This window comes from Ceratotherium simum, chromosome 16 (genome assembly GCF_057802395.1).
Source record: "Ceratotherium simum simum isolate JZ-2026a chromosome 16, ASM5780239v1, whole genome shotgun sequence".
Taxonomy (NCBI): Eukaryota; Metazoa; Chordata; class Mammalia; order Perissodactyla; family Rhinocerotidae; genus Ceratotherium; species Ceratotherium simum.
In genome coordinates this window covers 15,158,830-15,172,409 of record NC_141915.1, presented here as the reverse complement: position 1 = coordinate 15,172,409, position 13,580 = coordinate 15,158,830, and the positions used below count along the sequence as shown (strand labels likewise).

General features: G+C 52.7%; 1 protein-coding gene across 1 annotated transcript in view; it reads left to right on the top strand.

Moving 5' to 3' along the window:
* The window catches only part of RAP1GAP2 (RAP1 GTPase activating protein 2), a 214,477-nt gene that overhangs the window by 94,745 nt on the left and 106,152 nt on the right, over positions 1-13,580 (top strand). Inside the window, exon 3 of the mRNA XM_087440630.1 lies at positions 9,993-10,077. Within this exon, the coding sequence (XP_087296756.1) occupies positions 9,993-10,077 (85 nt within the window). The remainder of the gene's footprint in view (positions 1-9,992; positions 10,078-13,580) is intronic.

Here is a 13,580-nt window from a genome sequence, read left to right as displayed (position 1 = left end):
GGTTTTGTGATTTGGATTCTGAAGCTGTCTAAGGCCATGACCTTGTGAGCTGGCTGCCTTTGCCGTGACCGTGATGTAGCTCCCTCAACTGAGGCCAGGCAGTGCCAAGCAGAACCGCTGACCATGTGAGGGAAGCTGCTCGCTCAGCAGTTTCCAAGTGATGCAGTGCGTTAAGGGCTGGTGACACGCGCACGTAGGTTATTTCCTCAGTGCTCGGGAAACGGAGCCTCTAGCGCAGTGGGGTGACTTGCCCACCACCGCGTCCTTGGCACTTGCCCCTCCCTCGGCTTCCATACTCCACTCTATCCTGCGTGTCCTCCCTCTCACCTCTCCTTTCCTGCCCAGCTGAGGGCTCCTGTTCCTTTTTGCTTTTTCAGCTCTACTTGTTCTCTCTGGGGACCACTCCTCCTGTGGCCTCAGCCTCACTCTGTTCTTCTTACACCTGTCTCTCTGTTTAGGCTTCAGTTCTTTTCTGATCCCACCTGGGTATCCCAGTGGCTCCTGACTTGCAGCGTGTCCAGAATGAATGCTTCGTCATCTGCCTCTTGCAAACCCATTCTCCTCCTTCGTCTGTGTTATGGTTGAAGCGTCAGTCATTCAGTTTTCTGAAACCCAAGTCTTTTCACGTTTTTAGCTCTCTCTTCCTCCTTTACTCTGTCACCAAGCGCTCTTAATTTTGCCTCTGAAATGCCTATGGATTGGACTCTTTCCTTTCATTTCTATGGCCATAAGCAGACTGGAGCCCCTCCCATGTCGTCCCCTTCCCTTCCAGTGACTCTGTGCAAAGCCCTGTGGGTCAGCCACGCCCTGCCTTTGAAATCTGCCGCTCCCCTTTGCCCCGGAGATAGAGTTCAGATTGCTCACTGCCTGTTTTCCAAACTTCAGCTGTCTGCAGACCACCTTCACTGTTTCTGTCATATGTGTGTGCCACCTGTGTTAGTTACTTAAGAGTTTCCTTTAACTGGCTCAGTTTTTAAAACTTGAATGAACTCGTTTTAGAAGGCAACGTTATGTCACTACCATAAAAGGAGAGTCAGAGTGGCCTGCCACAAATAGAAGATCACTGTAAAACATCAATAAATACCTGTTATAATAAAGACCGCCGCAGATCACGTCAGGTGCCAGCAGGGAGGCGTGCACCTGGCTCCGGGAAAGTGTGATGTGGACACTCTTCTTGAGTGGCTCCTGTTCCTCCCCATGGTGCAGCCCAGTGGTTAACATCGTGGACTGTGGAGCCAGACTGCCTGGGTCCAAGCTTTGCTCTGCTCCTTTCCCACTGCGGGAACTTGGGCAAGTAACATAACCTCTCTAAGTCTCAGTTTCCTCATCTGTAAAGTGGGATTAGTGATATTTCCTGTAGAGGGTTGTTGTGAGTATGAATGAGATAGGATATGTGGATCCCTTCAGGCAGGACCTAGTACCTGATCAGCCCGGAGGACTGTTGGCTAATTTCACTTTCCCTTTTTGAGGGCCTGCGAAATGCCAAGGATGTGTTTCCTCCAGGTCTAGCTCAGCTGTCACCTCCTCTGTGACACCTTAGCTGATCTCCCAAGGAGACCTGGCCCTTCCTTCCTTGTGTCCCCATGGTACTTTATTTTGTATCTGTTTTAACCCATAGCCCACCATTAACATTTGGCAGATGGGTCTTTCCTGTGGGTGTGCTGGGCCTGCAGGAGGGTTTTTGCATTTCCACTTCTGCCGCCTGGATTGTCTTCTCAGATGCTTGTGAATAATGCACGGTCGCCGCCCATGCTGAGACACGCAGCCCACCCTTGGTCTCACGGAGCTCAAGCTTAAAGGACGTGAGAAGGTGCTGGCCAGCGTCCTCTCTTCATATCCTGCTGTGGCGCTCAGGCCGGGCGGAGCTGGCTTTCTCACTGTGATGGGAAAGAGCCGTGGAATTGGAGTCGGAGATCTCGGGGTTGAGGCCCCACTCTTTTTTTTTTTTTTTTTAAGATTTTATTTATTTATTTTTTCCCCCCAAAGCCCCAGTAGATAGTTGTATGTTATAGCTGCACATCCTTCTAGTTGCTGTACGTGGGACGCGGCCTCAGCATGGCCAGAGAAGCGGCGCGTCGGTGCGAGCCCGGGATCCGAACCCGGGTCGCCAGCAGTGGAGCGCGCTCACTTAACCACCAAGCCACATGAGGCCCCACTCTTGAATTTTCTGACTCCGTGACCCTCAGGCCCACACTGAACCCCTCAGAGTCTCCTCTTACTCAGGTGTGAACCACACAGCATCAGTCAGTGCTAAAAGATGTCTGTTTGGCAAAGGCTTATTTCCCAGGGGTATGGAGAGCTGCTGTGTGGGTAGGTTGGTCCATCCTGAGATGTTATGCAGGAGGAGGCTCAGTCGTCCCCAACCAGGGGCTGCAGCTGGACCTCCACGGCTGGACCTCCACGCTGGTTTGCACTGTCATGTCCTGCTCCCCTTGGCTCCTGCCCTTTCTCCTGCCGCTAGCCCAGTTTCGGGGGTCAGGGTCCTCCTGGGAAGTGTCATCCTCACCCAACACACCAGAGAGAAGCCAGTGTGTCCTTTGAGGCTGCAGGGACGGAGAATCGCCCAGGCCTCCTCTTGTCCCACGTGCAGCCTCGTTTCGCTGCCCAGGGTGTGGCCTGTGGCAGAGATGTACTGGTGCACCACCAGGGCAGCCCTGGCCTCTGCCGTCCTTAAGAGGGGTGTGTAGACCCCTGGGGCCCCCTGCCCCTCCTCTCCCCTCACACAGGGCCCTGGCACTCATGCTTTCTAAATGTCAGTCCGTAAACCAGTTGTGCTTCCTGACGGTTCTTCCTGAGACGGGCCCTGCTCACTTCCTGTGTGCTGTGCTGGGGTGATTTGGGCACTGCGCCTCTTCTCTGGAGAACAGGAGAGAGGCTTGCTGTGGGGTTTGGGCAACACCCTCTGCCTCTCTGGACCTTGGTGCCCTTGTCTGTGTGATTAGGCTGTTGGATGGCGTCTAATGGTTTCTCCCAGGGCTGCTGGTCTCTGTCCATGAATGCTGGGATTGGGTGTGCACAGTGGGGGTGAGGTTGCTGTTTTGCATTCCCTGGGGAGTTTTGAATCATCAAAGGGCCAGAGTTGTGCTCTGAATCTCCGGGATCCTCTTAGAGTGTGCACGGGGCTGGGATGTGACACCAAAGTCAACCCTGCCAGGTGCTGACAGGTGACCAACACCTGTTCCTTCCCAAGAGGCTCTCCAAGGGGGCGTTGGATGCCCTCCCTCCACCTGTTGGAGCCTCTCATTCCTGATTCCTGTGCCCCTCTTCCTTCCCTCCACCCCCACTGCCGGCTCTGCTGGTCTCATGTCCTCCCCTTCCACATCGGCCCCAGTATAGGAGGGACATTAATGCCCTCACCTCCATGTCTGTCGCCTGGGAGTTGGGAATCAAGCCATGTGCACGTACCCAGGACCTGGTGGCTCACACACAGTGGCTAGACTCTCCTGTTCCTGCCTCCCAGGGTTAGGGTCCAAAGTACGTGGGCACTCGAGTTCCCCCAGATTTGAGGATGTCCCTGCTTCCCCACCCCCCTCCCCCCTGCCTTCTGATTGGCTTTCTGCCTTGGCCCTTCCACCCTATGCCCATTCCTTCCAGTTCATTGGACTGCAGCTTTGGCAACAACAATGGTGACCAGGTACTGCATTTTTGCGGGGTGCCAGGCACTGTGACAAGTGCTTTACAGGCCTTATTCAAACCACCTGGTGAGGTGAGCGTTATTATACCATTTTACAGACGAGGAAGCTGAGTCTCAGAGAGGTGAGGTAACCTGACCAGGGTCACACAGCTAATCAGGTGGTGCTGGAATTCAAATCTAGGCTTGTTGGACCATAAAGCCAGTGCTTTTGATCCACTGTATACACGGCCCACCCACCTCCCTCGAGGCTGGAGCCTGGCCCCCTTCTCCAGCCTGCTGCCAGGCTGTCCTGCCATGCATGGATGGAACTTCTTTGCTGGCTGCTGGAATGAGGGCTGTATGATTGTGCCGCTGGCCTTGGGTCTCTGGAGACAGCGAGATGGACTCCTCTGGGCGTGGATGGACCCTCAGCCCCCACCCGGCCTGGTCCCTGCCAGACCCTCCCCCGGCCTAGCTTGCCCAGTGACCACATATTCTCTGCTACCATGAAAACTGTCTAAGACTCTAGTCATATTGAGGAGTTGAGCACAATTTCCTGAGTCCTGTGCGGGAAGCAGGAGTTGAGCGTTAGCCTGCCCACTCTGCAGAAGGGAAAGCAGAGGTACGAAGACTCTGAGGGTCCAGCTTGTCGGGGATAGAGCCGGCTAGAGTGAGTCCTGGCTTCTAGTGTCCTTTTCCTCACGTTGTGTCTGCTTTTTATGATGACTTCTCTTGAATCTTTTTATTTTATCTTATTTTTGTTTTGTTATGTTATTTTCTATCATTTATGGTCTAGTTGGTTACATAGGATATGAAAATGTGAAAAGTTAGAACTCTAAAAATCTCTCCAAATGAATGACTATGCTGTGAGCACTTACGTGTGCTGGGAGGTGGGTAGAAAGGGGTTGCTTTCTTTTCGTTAATTTTTAATTTTATTTATTTTATCGAGATATAATTGACATATAAGCTGTTGCTTTGAGTAGGTGGGAGTAGTAAGGAAACGCTACTCAGCATTTTAAGCATTGCCACAAGCAAGAACTTACACACAGCTTGGTGCCCTGGGGGCACCAAAAGGCAGCCAGAGAAGAAATTAAGCAGCAGGAATGACAGAAATGGGGCCCTTTCAGCCTCTTCTTTCTTGTTCCTTTTAAACAATTGAGAGAGAATTTACATACCATAAAATTCACCCTTTTAAAGTGTATAATTCAGTGGTTTTTGGTATATTCCAAAGTTGTACACATCACCACTGTGTGGTTCCAGAACGTTTTTATCACCTCCAAAAGAAAGCCTGTACCCATGAGCAGTCGCTCCCTCTCCCCTTCTCCCCCCAGCCCCTGGAAACAACTAATTTACTTTCTGTCTCTGTATTTGCATTTGCCTGTTCTGGACATTTCATATAAATGGAATCATACAATATGTGGCCTTTTGTGTCTGGCTTCTTTCACTTAGCGTGGTGTTTTCAAGGTTTATCCATGTTGTGGCATGTATCAGTCCTCCATTCCTTTTTAGGGCTGAATAATATTCTGTGTGGATAGACCACACTTGGTTCATCCAGTCATCCAATGATGGACACTTGTGCTGTCCCCACCTTTTGGCTGTTGTCTGTAATGTTTCTCATTCCTTTTGGTTTGGTTTTCCTGGGAAGCTCTCCACAGGGGCCAGCTGTCTGCATTTCCCTAGCTTGGCTACTTGGAAAGCAAGAGAAAGTAGTGGGGTGGCTGGGGAGCTGGTGTGGTGGGAGAAGCAGAAAAGGGGAGTTTGAAGGTCTGGGAGAACTCTGCCAGAGGGAGGCCTTAACCTAGCCCCAGAGCCACCTGCTGATAGGTGGGTATTTTTCCTGTTGTTTATTATTAACCGATGGCTATGGTCCTGAGAGTAGATCCCTGGGGCTAGAACTGGTGCTTATTTGAGATGCCAGAAATGTTTTCAATGACATTTAAAGAGCCCTGGACCCTTGCTTCTCTCTCTCCACTTGGAGATCAGATCACCATTTTATAAGTTATAATAATAATAAAGATGATAATAATAATAATAATAATAATAATGGTCTACATTTGCATAGGACTTTATGTTTTATTTCATAACCGTTATGTTTAATTCCTTGGAACAGTACTACCCCCACTTTTGCAGATGAAGGAACTGGGACACAGAGAGGTGAGGTAACTTAACCAAGGTCACTCAGCAGGGTAACAGGTGGAGCCAAACTGGAACCCAGGGATCTCTTGATTCCTAGTATAGGGCACTTTCAAAGAAATGGGCGAGAGATGATGGCTGCACTGACCTCAAATGGGGCAGAGACATCTGAGGCTGGAGGTGAGGACCCTGGAGGCCTGGGTGCTGTATGGGGGCCCTCCCTTGGGGTCTGTCTGGTTCCCTTTGAACAGCCCCATCTGGGTGAATCATCCCCTCTGGTTTCTCAGCTTCCATTCTAGGCTCTTTGATCATTTTCTCCTGAGAGCTGCATTTGGCTAAAGCCTGTTAGGACCTCTCCTGGCCTCCCTGAGACCTCCCAGCTGCCCTATGCTTCTGGGGAAAGAATCCCAGAGCAGAGAACCTCAGCCCCGCGCAGCTCTGGCGCAGTAGGGATGCCAAGTGGGCGGCGCCTTCAGGACGCCCAGAGGCTAGAGGGGGCTCTCCTGACCTGCCCGTTCATGCCTGCTCTTACCACTCTTCTCTTTTAGCTGAGCGTATGATCTTCCTCTTCCCCTCCTCGGCCTTCTCTCCATCCTCCTTGTCCCTTCCTCTGCCCCCATCACCAACCCCTCCTCTTGTGTGTCCCTGTGTGGGTCTGGGACCCCACGTCCTTAGAGCTGCGTGTGAGCATTTGGCTGGCTTGGCTGGAGGGGCAGTTTTTAATTTCAACGCCATGACGCATGTCAAGATCACTGTGGGTTTCCAGAAAATTGTTACAAAGAATAGCAAGGGTGCCACCTTTGCTAATAATTGACCATTTGCTGAAAATGAATTAGAGCAGATTCAAGGTTATTCCTTGATGGAATCACGTCACTTTCACCTACTCATGTGTGACATGTTTGTCTGAGAAAGGGCTGGAATTGCACTGAGCACCGTAGTTCCTACTCTGTCTTATCTCTGCACCAGCCGGTGGCTAGGCCGGGCTTGACTGTCCTTGGGAGGGTGACTCACAAGCGAATGTCATTGGTTGTGAGGCTGGGGCAGGACGAGGTTAAGACCCGCTGACCATAGGGGTGGTGGTGAGGCTGAAGCAGGGATTTCATCCTCCTTGTTTTTGGTCCTCCAATTACAAAGTCAAGGCCAGACCCTGGGACTGGGCAGTGTATTCATTTCCTGGGGCTGTCGTAACCAAGTACCATAAACCAGGTGGCTTAAAACAACAGACGTTTATTGTCTCAGTTCTGGAGGCTAGAAGTCCAAAATCCAGGTGTCAGCAGGGCTGTGCTCCTTCTGAAGGCTCAGGGAAGCATCCTCCTTGCCTCTTCTAGCTTCTGTAGTGGCCAGCAATCCTTGATGTTCGTTCCCTGGCGTTCCAGCTGCATCACTCCAATCTCTGCCTCCATTGTCACATGGCATTCTCCCTGTGTGTCTGTGTCTTCACATGGCCACCTTCTCGTCTTGTAAGGACACCAGGCATATTGAATTAAAGGGCTATGCTAATGACCTCATCGTAACTTGATTATATCTGCAAAGACCCTGTTTCCAAATCAAGTCACATTCATAGCTACTGGAGGTTAAGAATTCAATGTATTTTTTGAGGGGACACGATTTGACCCATAACAAGCAGTTAGCTCTTAAGTAAGTACCTTTGGCTTCTAGGAGGGAGGGCTGGAGTCGAGAGGAGGGATGGTGCAGTGTGGCCCACCTTTCTCATAGGTGCCACTCCAAGCCATCTGTATACCAGTGCAGGGTAGATTCTAATTTGTGGCCGAGGGCCTGTGTGTGCTCTGGGTTCTGATCTTTTTGAGGGCAGTAGTCATGCCTTCTGCCCACTCTGGCATCTCCTCTAGATTCTTGGACAGAGCGCTGGAGCTCGCATGAGGCTGATAGCCACTGGTGCTCGTTCCTGCTACAGCACCTTCCAGGCTCCAAGCATCATTTGGGAAATCCTTCTGGCAGAAGATGCCCTGTGCTCCCACTTGATAGTCCTCACCACTCCCTGGAGACTGGTCCCGAGAGCTTATTCTTGCATCCAGGGAAAACAGGCTGGCGCGGGGGAGAGGGGCTCAGCCCAGGGAGGGTTGGGTACAGGGGCCCTTTGCCTGGGACTCAGGGACCTTGGACAATAATCACCTCTGCTCTGGCCCCATCGGAGTGGACATCTTGTGCCCTATGGAGAGAACGGGACAGCATAACTCTGTATATAAGCATCCCTTGACCTGCCAGCACTGCCCTCCTCTAGAGTTTCTGTTCCTGGAAAGCCAGGGCAGCTTTGGTCAAGTTTGCCCACAAGCCAACTCCAGGGAGGTAGGTTAGAGGTCCTCAGCTAACCCACAGCAGTCCTATGGACTCTGGGTTGGGGGGCCTGCCTCCCCTACCCTCCCTGCATGATTTTCCCTACCAGGCTCCCAGCCCCACCAGGGAGCTGCCCTTGTCCTTCCTCACCTCAGGGGACCTGAAGGTGGTGCTCCCCATCCTTGATCATCTTCCTCTCTTCCCTTTCCCCCATCATGACTCTCAGGGGCGCAGGCCCATTGAGGAGGAGCAGTGGCTGTTTGGGAGAGGGCAGAGTGGTGGGAGAGGGTGAGCCTGTGCTGGATCCAGCTCTGTTGGGTCCACAGGCAGGTGAGGGCCAGAGCAGCCAGGCTGGACCCCACAGTGGTAGTGTCCGAGGCCATAAATGGAAGGGGAGGTTGGTGGTTTTGGCTGAGAGGTAGAAGGAGCTGCAGTCATTCCTTTGTGTGTGAGCGTGTGCGTGCACACGCACACGTGCCGAGTCTTGGCCCTTTGGTTCTTGCACCAGTTACAGTCTGGATCGGGAGGGAGAGGACCCCCCACTCCAGCCATCAGAGTAGGACTCAGTCCAGGAGAAAGGAGGAGGGAGGCAGTTGGAGGAGCAGAAAGGGGAGACTGGCAGGGTTGAGGTTAATGGGGTCATATGGATCCTCTGCTAAGCCAGATGTTCACGCAGACTCCTTACCTGGCTGCCTAGTGGACAGTGAGGCGTGGCTGGCTGCAGGGCCAGGCTAGACAGGGCCCTGCGGCGCCCAGCATGGTTTCTTTTACACCGAGTCTGCCTGGGCTGAGGGGAGCCAAGATGGGATCGTGTCCGGGCCCCAGGGCAAGGGCTTCCTCTGGAAAGGTGGAGGGCTAGGCTCTGTTGGGAGGATGGGCTTCTCTCGTGAAGGAGGCTTGGAGTTGGAGCTGTCACCCCCACTGGCAGGACATGGGCTGGAAAGAAGTACAGAAGCATTATCTCAAGGTGGCTGTGGGAGTCCGTTGGTCATTTAAGTGGGACCAGGTGTCGGGCTGCCTCTCATGGCTGCTTCAGGCTGGGACTCTGGGGAAGGAGACAGTTGCAAAGTTGGGGCTTTGATGGCTCAGCCTGGTCTTCTTAGGCTCTTAATACCATTATCCTTGCCTTCCCTCTTGTCCCGGGATATAGCCAGGACATGTCTAGGACACCAGAGTCCCTTGTCTGGGGACTCGCCGAGGTTCTACCCAGCTGGCCCTGTTGTGTAACTGTTGCTCTGATGGCTTACCCCACTGCAAACAATCTGCCTGGTGATCGGACTGCAAACCAGCACTCCTCGGTCACCAGCAAGGGCCAGATGGAAAGTGGGGAGTGTGTGAGAGCAGCGAACTTGTCTCAATCATGTTGTCATGGTGACGTGACTCTGTTTATAGCTGCTTCTCCATGGTCCTAGCCCACATGAACTAAAATAGTTTTACCTGCATTTTACACAGCAGGCAGCCCCGTTCTCCTAAGGTCAGCTCTCTGGCCAGGGCCTGCCTGAGTGTGTGCGTGCACACATGTGTGTATGTGTGTGTATATGTGTGTGTGTGTGTGTGCATAGGGACAGAGGGGCCCCAGGGAGGATGAGTCACACTTGTTTACTCCTGTCCTCTTCTCTCACCCCAGCCTCAGTCCCATGTCTCCTTAGACTGGCTCTCAGACTTCTGCGTGCTTCAGAATCACCTGCAGAGACTGTAAAAACACAGATTCCTGGGCCCCATCACTGGGGAGTCTGGGATGCACCTGAGAATGATGCTGCTGGTGCAGGGGGCACACTTGGAGGAGCCCTGCTTTAGACCTGAGCACATCCCCAAAAAGAAATGCACGCCACTCGAGTTTTCCGCAGTGTGTGTGAGACTGTGCCCTCAAGCCCAGCCGCTCTTAGAGGAGAGAGGGGAAGTCGCGGGCAGGCCCTCACTCACCTCTTCTGTTTCTGTGGCCTCCTCACAGGAAGCAGGAGCTGGCCAACAGCTCGGATGTGACCCTCCCAGACCGGCCGCTGTCCCCTCCTCTCACTGCGCCTCCCACCATGAAGGTAAGAGGCTTAGAGTTGGTAAGCGGGGAGGGGCAGCTGGTGGGGAAAGTCTCAGGGCCTTGCTATAGCTGTCGCTTTGGCTCCAGGCCAGCTGCTTCCATCCCAGTGGGGGCCATGGAGTGCCCGACACCTCTAGAGGCAGCGTTGCACTTAAGCTCACCCGTGCGGGTAGGAAAGTGTGACTCAGAGGTGTTGGGGCGGTGAGGAAATAGACTTGGGCCTAGCGTGGTTGGCAGGACGCTTGGTAATTAGCGAGAGGCCTTGTGGAGCTGTGGGGTTCTGGAACAAGGGGCCCAGGCAGGAGTAGGTGGGAAGACTTAGAATGCAACTGGGTGCCTTAAGGGGCTACTGCCCAGAAGGGCTGCCTAGGGCTGGGGAAGAAGGGGTCCTGTGTGCTGGCACCCACGTGCTGGTCTACCTGCCTCTGATTGGCCCTCCTGGGCTGGCCCTGTCACCCCAATCCCTGTTAGAGAGTTGCCCTGGACCTTCTGGGGGCCAGTAGTTCTTTTCCTATTAGCACTTCTTTCACAAATCTCTTTCTGGAAGACCACATCCCAGGCCCAGGCCCCTCTCATTCCTGGGGAACTGAGGAGGCAGCACCCTCCCTGCACCATGCCCTTCCACCTTCACCTTCCAGTCCCCTCCTGGCAGGATGGCCACACACGCCTGAGCTGGCTCTCAGGAAGGACTTTGGTTCAGCCAGTCTTCCTGCCTGGGCAGCAAAGGACCTCCCTCTGTCCCTTCCTCCCTCCTTGCTTCCCTCCCTCCTTCCCTCACACTTTGCTGGGTGAGGACTGAGCTCTGAAGAAGTCACCTGCATCCTGAGTCATTGAGGGGACATCTAGGCTAGTCCTCGTATCTGTCTTGTGGCTCTGCTATGAGGTGACTCACAAGGAAATAATTTGGGCTCCTCCCTGTTGCTCTCTTTTGCACCCCCTCTTCCCTGACCTAATCTGTTGCAAAGTGATACCCACAAAGAAAGGAGATAAGGGCCAACTTCCCATTATCATCCCATATTGAATGCCCAGCATGCAGAGAGCTGTGTGGTATGCGCAGAGGGGGAATATCACAGAATGGTGGTCAGAGCCTGCCTGGTTGGATTAGGAGTTCAGGAGTAGGCGGGGTGCAGGGCACACTGAGGACAGCTCTGCTCTCCTCCTGGTGGGGTACCTAGGGGCATTGAAAGCCATACCACCGTCATCAGCCTAGTCACAGTAGTGGCATCTGAGCCAGGTGCTGGGGCGGCTTGTTTGCACGGGGTAATGCTGAGAAGCATGTCACCATTCTGAGTTTCACCCCCTTGGTCTGCAAAGTTGGGTGTGGGATGCTTGTCTCTGTGCTCCTGGATGGCAGGAGTTTGCAGGGAGAACTCTGAAAGTCTCCTAGGAGGAGTCACTGAGTTCTCTTGGCAGACTTTGCTTACATACTCATTTCATTCAATACCCAATATTTATTTGAATGTTGTATTAGTCAAGACTCTTGGTTGCAAGTGATGGAAACATAACTCACTTTGGCTTAAGCATAAAAGGGAATTTATTACCTTTGTAATGCCGAGTGCATCCACTCTAGGCATGGCTGCATCCATGAAATCTGTCTCTTTCCAGCTCTCTTCTGTGTTGGTTTCATTCTTGCTCGAGCTCTGTCTCTGTGATGGCAGGATGGTGACAGCAGCTCCTACTTACTAAATAACTCCAGTGGAAAGAAGGGTCTGTCTTCCTCTCTAGTTTTAACAGAAGTCCCAGGGAGCAAGCTCATTGGCCTGGCTTCGGTCACATGTCTATCTCTGAACCAATCATTGCAACCAGAGAGATGGAAGGCTCTGATTGGCCAGATCTGGGTCTCATGCCCACCACCTAAACTGGAACAACGGAGAGGGGAAGGGTGGCTCCTCAAAGGAAAATGGAGGTGCTACTCTGAGAAGAAGGGGGAATGGATGCAGGGCAGGCAAAGTCAGCAGCAGCTTTCTACTGCAAGTGCTGACCATGTGCCAGGCCCAGTGCCGAGCGCTAAGTACCTGGTAGTGACCAAGACGTTATGGTCCCTCCTCTCCTGGAGCTTGTAGGCTAGCTAGGGAGACAAAAGTTGAAAAAATAATTTCAAGAATGAGGGGTAGACAGGTAGATGTGATGAATGTTCCAAAGGAAAAGCACAGTGTAGCTTGGGGGCCGTATAAGGTGTGTGTAGGGGGGAATCTAACCTAATGTTGGAGAGGGTCAGGTAGGGCTTCTTTGAGGAAATGATATTTAAGCTGAACCCTGAGAGTTGAGTAGGACTTAGGCAAAGGTGCAGTCAGAGTGGAGGAGAGTGTTCTAGATGCTTGCTCCTTAAAGTGAGGCCAAGGGACCAGCAACACTTGCAACATTTGGGGGTTCCTTAGAAATGCAGAATCTCAGGCCCCACTCCAGACTACTGAATCAGAATCTGCATTTTACCAACATTCCCAAGTGATTCGTATGCACATTACAGCTGGAGACCAGGCTCCGTAAAGCAGGAGAGAGAAGGTTGCCCTGGAGGAACTGGAAGAAGACCAGAATGGCCAGAGCATCCACAGTTCGGGACAGAGAGGCAGACCCTTGGAAGTTTTGTTAAAGATTTTGAGCTTTATCCTAACTAAGGGCATTGAAGTCACTGGAGATGTTAGGGGAGTAAGATGATGGGACTTTTGAAAAATCACTCTGGCTGTTGTGTGGAGAATGCGTAGGAGGCAGCAGAGTGGAAAGTGGGAGAGGAGTTGGGAGGCTTCCACGGGAGTCCCGTGGGGAGAGGATGGTGGCTTGACTCCGAGGGGCCTGTGAGGTTATTGGGAAGTGGTCAGATCTCACATTTCTTAGGAGGTAGATTGATGAGAGGTGAGGATTTGGGGAGAGGTAGGAGGCAAGAATGGCTCCGGGTTTGGAGCAACTGGCTAAATGTTACAGCCATTCTTTGAGATGGAGTGACCCCGGAGGGAGGACGAGGGCTTGAGTTCTACATGCTGAGCTGGACAAGCCTCAGACATGAATGGGGATATCGGTGAACAGCAGGGTCTTTGGGAGCCAGCCTCAGAAGAAGAGTCTGGACTAGAGGTAAAAATCTGGAGTCATTTTTATAGAGATGGGAATTGAAGCTTAGGGCAGGGGGCAGTGAGCTCTCCAGGGAGAGAGTGGAGTGAGAAGAGAGATTCCTGGGATGGCACCGTGAGGGACTCCCCCAGGTAAAGTCCAGTGGTGCGGAGAGGGCTGAGGACACAGTGGGAGGAGGGTTTCACAGAGGAGGGATGGGCAGCTGTGTCAGCTGCTGTGGAGAGGCAAAGTACGATGTGGAGCACACAGGGCCTCTGGGTTAGTGGCCTGGTGGCTGCTGTTGATGTAACTGAGAACAGTTCTGGGAGGGATGAGGGTGGACAGTAGACGGGGGTGTGTCAAGGAGTTGAGTGGAGATGATGTGAGAGTCAGAGGGTGTAGGTGACGCTCATGAGTTAGGAAGACTTGAGTGTGTGGAAATGCTGAAAGGAGGAAGCCAGG